The sequence below is a fragment of the Cryptotermes secundus genome, unplaced genomic scaffold, assembly GCF_002891405.2.
Source record: "Cryptotermes secundus unplaced genomic scaffold, Csec_1.0 scaffold388, whole genome shotgun sequence".
In the NCBI taxonomy this organism is placed as follows: Eukaryota; Metazoa; Arthropoda; class Insecta; order Blattodea; family Kalotermitidae; genus Cryptotermes; species Cryptotermes secundus.
The window spans coordinates 18,517-28,450 of NW_019721765.1; the positions used below are offsets into that span (position 1 = coordinate 18,517).

General features: G+C 37.2%; 1 protein-coding gene across 5 annotated transcripts in view; it reads right to left on the reverse strand.

Moving 5' to 3' along the window:
- LOC111875687 (latrophilin Cirl) overlaps positions 1 to 9,934 on the reverse strand; it is a 1,027,517-nt gene that overhangs the window by 16,528 nt on the left and 1,001,055 nt on the right. For all 5 annotated transcript variants that reach the window (XM_033750172.1, XM_033750173.1, XM_033750174.1 and 2 more), the window contains 6 exons: positions 8,852 to 9,066; positions 7,254 to 7,357; positions 6,652 to 6,696; positions 2,357 to 2,525; positions 1,627 to 1,914; positions 297 to 446 (listed from right to left, as the gene is read on the reverse strand). In XM_033750172.1, coding sequence (XP_033606063.1) covers positions 297 to 446; positions 1,627 to 1,914; positions 2,357 to 2,525; positions 6,652 to 6,696; positions 7,254 to 7,357; positions 8,852 to 9,066 — 971 coding nt within the window. The remainder of the gene's footprint in view (positions 1 to 296; positions 447 to 1,626; positions 1,915 to 2,356; positions 2,526 to 6,651; positions 6,697 to 7,253; positions 7,358 to 8,851; positions 9,067 to 9,934) is intronic.

Genomic DNA, 9,934 nt, shown 5'->3' on the forward strand with positions numbered 1-9,934 from the left:
ATAAAATGGCAAGAATACTTCTGATATTCAAAATCAGTATAAATGTTGCAGACTGTCCTGGACCATACCACGCCAAAACCATGGCAAGCATGCAGCAGGAACATGCATGAAGCAAGCACGCAAGCAAGTGAAGAAAGGGGCCGGGATCTAGGTAACAGGCTTGAGATTGCATTAATCCATAGGCTCACCTTCCAAATTAAAGGCTTATGAAGCGGTCCCCAGGTGGTAGCAGATTTGGGAAGGTTAGGGGGAGGTATACCGCGCCCACGGACATAAGGCAAGGTGGCAACACACACCTCGACTTCCTGGTCGGAGGGATTGGAGGTGGCAGTGCGACTACTAGCACTAGTGCGATGGTTGACTCGGGTGAGACCGGGGGCAGGCGCGGAGACCTGGCTGGACTTTCCGCGGCTGCTGCATGAGCTCCACCCCCGCTGGAGGAAATACTGCAACAGCCAGACACACTCTGTCGTGACCTGTCATGACCCTATGCTAGCCCCTCTGCTTGGCAATGGGTGCATAATATATCCAGCATACCCGACACTAGGAACCAAAGTCTATGTTATTTGGTTACATGATGAAGCTAAGCAATCATACGTCATCAAATTCAAACAGCATACCTGACTGTAGCTCATGCATCTTTTTCTTGGTACAACATGACGATCACATAATGGTAATATTATGTACAAAACTTACTGAAGGAAAGGTATTGAATGAACTAAGCCTTAGATTTTAAACACACAGATCCTACATTAGTACCATGTTACTGCAAGCTAGAGAATGGCTATTTTAACATGCATGACTACCACACAACATTTATTTGTCGACCAAGTAGGATGATGTGACTTTCCTCATGGTGTGTAGTCTGTTAAGTTGTAAGGAAGGCCATGCATCCAGTTAATCATCCTGAGCACGCTTACTGACTGGCAGAAGCCGGATGTGATGAAGGCCGTGAGAATGCACTTCCATTAAGATTACTTACATTCACAACTTGCTTACAAGGTATACAGTCCAACTAATGAGCAAATATATGAATGAAAATCAACCAACAAATGGAATGAATAGAAGTCATGAATAAATAGGGAAGGTAGTGCTTGAACCACTGGCTTGGCTAAGACTAATGTTAAGTGCTTCTACATACAAGCCCCACCACACCAGATAGGCAGGTTCGGACTGGGCTAGGCAACTGGACCAGCTGCAGCCCGACACGTGCCATGCCACCACACCTCAGCACCTGCACCTGCTGCAAAAGCCACGTCACGTGTTAGTCAAAGTGAGCATTAGGGTGAGGAACCCGACTTTATTCAAACCATCCAGTGCCCAACTGCCTTGCTTGCCGGAGACCAGAACGGCCGGATAATGGGATGCTCAGTTGCCAATTGGCTCTACTATTTGTGTGGAATTGCTACTACTGCATGTTGCTGTAGAAGGCACTAAGGATCATGATTGCCTTCAAAATGTTTTGAGAAGTACTTCAGTCAACAAGATCATTCAAAATATGCAATCATCCATCAGTGATGCCTTCCCCATCCGTCCGTTACATGGTGTGCATTTCTGGGGTGTTGCATGCTTCATCCCCACACTGCAGGGCAGCATGGTCCTAGTACCTTGTGAAACCGTGTGTACCGAGCTAGTGATGGCCAGAGCTGGTGCCGGTGCATGTGGCTGTCGGTGGTGGTGTGTGAGGGGAGGGCCCAGGGTCAAGCCTGGGGCTGCACAGCTGGTACCCACACTTGTCCCATGAGGTGAGAGAGCGGAGCTGTCTGTACTGTGGGAGTTGGGGGCAGAGGGATTCCCGTTGGAGCCCGCATACAAACTCGAACGCCTCTCTTTGCCGTTCGAGTGTTTCGAACATCTCAGGCATTTAGGTAACCATGAATGCCTTCGGATAAATTTCCTATACTCTTTGCGAACCTAAAAAGAAAAGAAAAAAGAAAATAACAGCAAACCCAAACTGAAAGTAAAATAATATATAAATGCAAAATAAACTTCAGATTCAAGAAATAAATTTTGAGCGGTTGTAAACAATAAATCAACATTCCCTGAGACAAATATCCGACAAACCAAGGACGGAATCGGGCTCTCCGGGTAAACTGGGAGAAAATCAAGTCCGGATTCCAATGGAAAGTGACATTCACTTGGTAAAGAACAGTCATCTCAGGGAAGTTATATTTTATAACTGTTTTATTTACCACCATATTAAAAATCTACAGTACAATGCAATGACTGTCATTTACAAAATACTATGGTTTGATTCTTTTTCAAATATGTTTAGCTATTTACATTATGTTTTCCTCTCCCATACATACAGTTACAAGAGAGTTGTTGTATGTTGCAGGCCTAGAAGTCTTCTTACCTTCTCATTCTGAACACAATGGAAAACAAAGATAAACAGTCCCTGCAAGCTATTCAACACAGTAAATATATAAGCCATAATGAGTGATTCTTCATTCAGATAAAGAAGACCAAATGTCCATGTGAGTCCAAGTAGGAACACAAGCACGATGGCTCCTCTCAACCAAGCCCTGCAAACAAAAGCATACACCATCCCATCAACATCTAATTAACATCTGAACTATCTTACAATTAATTGCAAATTGGCATGCAACATTCATTAACTCCATGGATTTAAGAATACATGTTGGATACACAATTTGCAATCATATATATTAAATTAAATGTTTCCACTGCGACAAGCTCATAGTAAATTTGACAACAGCTTCAATTCAATAAGAGTAAAAAGTTCCAAACAAGAAATTAAAAATAAATATACAAATGAGAATGCATACAAGTGAGAGTGTGAACTGAAATTCAGTAATGATGCTGATAACCCCAACAATTTCAAATTTCAACTGGCTGTACGCTAATTCTATATATTTATATAAATATCCTCATTCGTTTTTGTAACAGATTTTGCAGAATTGTGTTTGCAACCTTAATTACAATTTTTTGTCCACATCTGCAACAGAAGTTACCTAGTGCTGTTTGAAGTTTAATTTAGTGGATTAATGCAAAATTAAAATATACATCAATTACAAACCTCCAATGAGGAATTCAATAGTAATATTATAATGTTTACATTTATGTATGACCAATTACAACACAATCATAATTTCTACTTTTAGAGCCAGGCTCAACTTTCTTATAGTCTACTTTATTCAAATGTTCTCCAGAAATAGGGGAGACCTTCAAAATGTAAACCAGAATATCTTCAAGGCAATATTACAAATGCCAATTTACAGAAAAAAGATTAAATTATTCCATAATGCCTTAATGTGTTCCTCAACAATTCTGAGACTTGGCATTTCCAGTATTTCAAAAAAATATTTACTTTACACTATTTCAGGTACAGAAAAATAAGTCAAGAATTTTAGCCAATATATGAAAGGAAGACAATTCCTATACATCGTGATTTTGAAGATTCAAGATGTAAAATGCTTCTGAGGGCTAAGATTAATATTGTTAGTTATAACGAAACATTTACTGCCTGCAAGCATGCTACCGCTGTTTTTTACACCTGGTCATTCTCACCAGAATGCAGCGGAACTGACCGAGTACACTAACTGAAATACAATAAATCACCCTCCCTCCCTCAGTCCAGCTCCATCCAATGTTCTGATATGTCTTGCCATACTTCTCACAAGCAACTCAGAGGCCAGTTCTAAAATGTACTGTGCATATATTACAAATATTGTCACCCCCACCTCCATGATCTTCTTCTGGCAGAACTTTTTTATTTATGTCTAATAAACAATATACAGGTATGTTTATAACCTATCTCCATACCAACTTTCTTATACCTAGCTCCAATGATTCAATGGTAATCATCATCAAACTGAAAGCTAGACACAGATGTCATGCAGATGCCATTCTGCTTTATATTCTACAAAAAAATTACCTTACCTTAAGTTACTTATTTCTGGAGATCTACCATCCTACCTAACTTCAGATCCCTAGATTAAATGATACTATTGTTGCTCCCATCTCACAAGTTCATGCATCACTCATTCATTTCTTACTGCAGGAAATTAAGTAGTGGTGTGTTGGGGTGGCCTATAATGGCATAATGCCCATGCTAAATATCATGAAAATGGCTGATTCACAAGATGAAATCAAGGCATATATCTGTGATGTGCATACATACATGTATCATCTTTACTGTACTATAAATCGCAATATTTATGAACTTCTAGGATTGGAGATTTTCACAGTTATGAAGAGTTATATCTTCTGGGACATTATGCCATGTAGTCCACTAAAAATCAGATGTTTCTGAGGAACATGTATCCTCCATCGTAATGTTTGAAAACCCCAAGAAAGAAACCAGGGTGAAGTAGGTATCAACTTCTGCCTGCTTCATGAGGGTGTACTTCTTGGGTTGTTCTTCAAACCCAGAGAAGGAAGCAACATATTCCTCCAGAACATAGGTTAATTTTCAATGGATTACATGGCATTATATTCAAGAAGGCAGAAGTTTTCCTTACAAAATTTCTTTCAATTTACTCAGTACTTACTGAAAGATATCTAGAAATAAACTAAGGCATCCTACATGCTGGCCAATTCTAATCACAATTATAGTCCATCAGGTTACAGCAAGTATACTAAATATGAAATGTAATACAACTGTTTTTAATCATCCAGGAACTGTAAATCACTTGTATTAAACCAAAACATAACAAGCACCTCTAATAATTTACTTTATTCTGTCAAGCAAAGTCACTACCATTGGCACTAATTGTGTCATCAAAGGTAAACTTAAAGGAACTCTTCTCAGGTGACAAGCCCTGTCAATGTAGCGTTTGTGTCCCATGTACTGGAGACCACAATGTCTCCAATATCAGGGGTTTCTGTAAGAGTATTGTGTTTGCAAACCCTATCATGTTACACACAAAGTTCCCTTCTGTCAGGGCTTGATCACATGGAGAACAGTTGGCTAGCTGGTCATCTTAATTCATGATGCTTTTCACTGGTCCTTCCTCAAGAGGTTTCCTGAGTTCTCTCATATGTTTCATTATGTTCATGGCTGGGTAATACCAGCTTTGATGGAATCCTGTATCTCTGTCAAAGTTATTGATGTAGAGGAAAATATCAGTGGCCTCCTTAACTAAGTGATCCATGTAGCAAGTCATTCTTGCCAGTATTATGATGTCCTTGATGGCACGGAACTGAATGAACATCAAGGAAACTGCAATATTGGCAAGAATGACAGATGACATGGACTGTTTAGTTATAGAGATATGGCTACATACTGGAGGCAACATGAATTCAGATGCCTTAAAAACTGTGCCCCACTGGTCCTAGCTGGGACAGGACATTAGTGACCATTTGACTACACCCACACTTCTGGGCTGGGTCAGGTAAGAGCTTTATGTATATAGTGCATGAACAAAACACTCATCACAGCAACTCCTAATGATAAAGAGAGGGACATTCTTTTAAATAGGCACCAACTCCGTATGGATACAGCTGACAGCCTGAAAGGACTTCTTTGTATGCTGTCATCAGAAAAGCAAACTCTTTAAATAAATATCCTACAAATACTAAGAATATGCAAATTTTTAGTGAAAATAAAATTATACAAGAGTTTATGCAGTTTCATGAGTTGGGCTCAAGCAACGTATCAAGGGCTCAAGCAACGTATGCTACTGAAATTCCTTTTTTAATATGAAAATGGCATGGAAACTGTTAACAAGTATATCATTTGTGAAATGTGTGGGAAACGTGAACATACTCTATTATACTGAAACCCACTAGTTTCACGGTGCTAAAACAAGGCCCTATCAGGAGCCAGTCTGGTTGTTTTCACATCACAATAACTTAGTTCAAAGACACACACACTGTAACACTCATATATCCCCTATCTTACTTCTCCTAGTTACTAGAATTCAGTATGCATTTCTAGCTTCCAGCATCAGAAGTGAATGTGCACCTCAGTTATGCAATTTTCTTCACTCACTGCATTTTTAAGTTTACTTATGAGGAGATACATTGTATGTCATTCATCCTTACTTCCTAAAGAAAAGAATGCAGTCTCTCACTTGGACTACATTCATACAAATAATGAGGTAAGATTAATAAATATTCTAGGCCAATCTAAGGAAGAATGCTACTGAAATTCCTGTAGGTCCCCTATCTTCTACAAGTTACAGCACTGAATTTTCATTTTTGCAGCAGCTACAGAATCAATAATGTTCATGCATCGGGATCTTGATTTCATAAATAACAACAAAAATTAATGCAACACAGTAAAATACGAGCAATTAAAATTTATCATGATTCAAAGTAACTGAAGCTTCACCAGATGAATGATGTGATAAACTAATATAATATTCCAAATGCCAATTTGTATCATATGCACATTAAGTGATAGATATTAACATCTAGAATGCAAAAAAAAAATAGTAAGTCAATTGAAATCTTAAACCTTAAAAACAATTTACACTTCTGGTGCAGACAAAGACTGTGCTACAATCAACAAAAACAGATGTGAAATTCCTACTCAACATCAACTATTATATTCGTGCAGTACAAGTAGCAATCATGCCATGAAATGGTCTTCTCCTGTTAAGCATCTGTAATTTAATTATTACAGCTGTTCTGTTTACTACTGACTAGCTACAAACTAAGTGAAGAAGAAAAAAGTAATCTTACAGGTGTGACTGTAATTTGTTCTGAAGAGCATTTTCTTCCTTCCCACTATGCCATGCAAGAGAAGAGAAACAAAGTGTGTTATAAAAACCAGAACCCAGACCTCCATCACCGCTGGATGCGACTGCTTGCGACAGATCAAACAATTAGCATATTAAAACACAGGTCACACAGTTGCAATGGAGGATTAAATTAAGCATAAACTCATTAAAAAAAGACAACCACCAAGTTAAATTATCACTTCTTGGAAGTAACATGAAAACCAAAGAAGTGATACAGATAATGCTACTGCTGTTACAAGAAACAAAATCTAAAATTAAGATGAAAATCAAGAAAAAATTAACTGTTATTGCAACATATAAAAAATGCAATCAGTCAAAATTAAATCTCCATGGAACTAGCAAACCAATTCTAACCAATGTTTGCAATGTTAACAGAATGTCACTTTGAGTCACACTGCTATTGCTACAACCTCATGCCTGATTACAAAACAAATTAAAAAATTACAGGAAAAAAACACTTATTGCACTTGCAAATCTTAAAACAATTTGATGGGAAAACAGAAAATGTGCTACAAGTATACACAGTGCAAAGGGAGCACTCACCTAGCACTGGCAAGGCGCGAATGTTCCTTGCTTTTCATTGAAGCAGACGCATTGGCATGGCGACACATCATGTAAATTGCCATGCTCAAGAAGACTAGATTGGCCTGGAACATGAACAGACAATGATAATTTTTCACTACACTTACAATGCCTTCCTGTAGTGGGCAATTTCTGCCAATATGGCCATACATGCTGATGGCAAAATGTGCAGAAATATTCAATTATCCCATTTTCACTGCCATATTACATGACAAAAGATGTGTATATTGTTGGACAAATGTGCTTGTCAATAGCATTAAACAAAACTAACTGTTAGCATTTACTTATTATTAATTTAGAATGTTATATTACCACATCAATAACTTAAATACTGAGTAAATAAGCATTGTCACAAAGCAGAACTATCCACAAATTCCTTCTTAAATTTGTGTTCTTAATTATTTTAAAAAAATTTGGGAATACTGAATAGCTCATCACCATATAATGAACTTAATTATACAAGAACCAACAATCTAAAAATATGGTGTCATTTTATATATGTTATGCTCATTACATACTCTTCTAAACAGGCTGTATGTTCAAACTTATTTTATTTACTTTTAGCTAATTTTAGGCTCAAAATATTTAAGAAAAATTTAGCCTGAAAACCCTCATACAAAATTTATGTTCATATCTTCCAAGGGAATCAAAATTACTTTATTTCCCAAGATTAGTTCACCAGGATAATCTACATCCAGCTGTTTCTAAGGTGAATATTCTCACATTTCAATATCCAAATTTAGGCGATGATGCAGCTTGTTCTAGGAGCAAGAAAACTGCAAAAATCTCAACTGAAGTATTTTGTGCTGTTCTGGATTCATATAATTTATTGCTGAAGTGTGCATAGTATTGTAAGAGTAGAGCACACAGAAAATCACTTTTGTCTGATTACTAAATGTGTAATGAGCCTAAAACAATTATTAAATACATGTCTTAAATACTAGATTCATAGGGCTAATGCACATGGAAATAAGAATTCTTAAACTTGATAAAAACCGTATCTTCCATCAGATGGGAACAGTGTTTCTTGTTTTATGGTGGCTCAGGCAAAATTCAACATGAGAGCTTAATTTTGAATCAACTGAAATTTCAACTATTTATCTATATTGTGGCTTGAGCAGAATTCAACATAAGGGGGCTTAATTTTATAGTTAATTGAAATACCAGTTATTTATGCCAAGGCTTAAGTGCCAAGCTAATGATTTACAGTTCTATTAAGTCTCAGTGAGGAAAGGAAAAAGACAACTAATTGGATATGAATTGCTTCCAATCATGCAGCCAAATTCTGGGGACCAAACATGAATTATATGAAGTTCTGCAAGGAAACATTATGGGCAGGACTGTATTTAGGAAAACACTAAATAGTCTATGGACACATGACATCATAAAATAATTAACAACAAATTGTGGTAAAACATTAACAAATCAAAGCCAATCACCACAGTGGGAAGAAAACATGTTTAAAAATTGATATGTATTTTAACATCATGTTCATATTTCAAACGTGCTTGTTTCACTTGAGTATAAATTATTGTGCAGTAAATTAAGTATAAACTTACAAGTATCACAGCAATGACTGGTCCCACAAAACTAAATATGAAGAAGTTATCTGCTCGCAACCAGCAATATCGATCTGTACCATAGCTGAATGGATCAACAACACAGGAGACTGCTACAATAATAAGTGGTGCACCATAGGCGAAGATGTAATACCAACGAATTCTTGACTTCTCTGCTTCGAAGACTTCAATCAGCATTACATAAAGCTGGAAGCCTGTGACAATCATTTATCATTAGCAATATTACATAACGTGATAATACATTTTGACAGTAAGATTACCATGTACAATGTTTCTCTTTCAAGGTTAAGTCCTTATATAGATGAAATTATTGGGGATCATCAGTGTGGGTTTCGATGCAACAGATCAACTACAGATCAGATCTTTTGCATTTGTCAGATATTGGAGAAAAAATGGGAGTACGATGAGATGGTATATCAGCTATTCATAGACTTCAAGAAAGCCTATGATTCAGTTAGGAGAGAAGTATTGTACAATATTCTAATAGAGTTTGGGATACCCATGAAACTAGTTAGGTTGATTAAAATGGGTTTAAACGAAACTTATAGTAAACTCTGTGTAGGTAAACATTTGTCTGATAAATTTCCTATCCAGAATGGTCTAAAACAAGGAGATGCTTTATCACCACTCCTTTTCAACTTTGCTTTAGAATATGCCATTAGGAAGGTCCAGGGAAACCAGGTGGGACTGAAATTAAGCGGGACACATCAGCTGTTGGCCTATGCCGATGATGTGAAGCTACTGGGTGATGATGTAGATACCATAAAGAAAAATGCACAAACTTTAATTGATGCAAGTAAAGAGGTTGGTCTAGAAGTAAACACAGAGAAAACTAAGTATATGTTACTGTCTCATCACCAAAATGCAGGGCAAAATCATGACATAAATATAGGAAACATGCATTTTGAAAATGTGGCACAGATTAGATATTTGGGAACAATTATAACAGATCAAAACCTGATTCAGGAGGAAATTAAGAGGAGATTGAACTAGGGTAATGCTTGCTACCATTCAGACCAGAACCTTTTGTCTTCCTGTCTGCTGTCCAAAAACATAAAAATT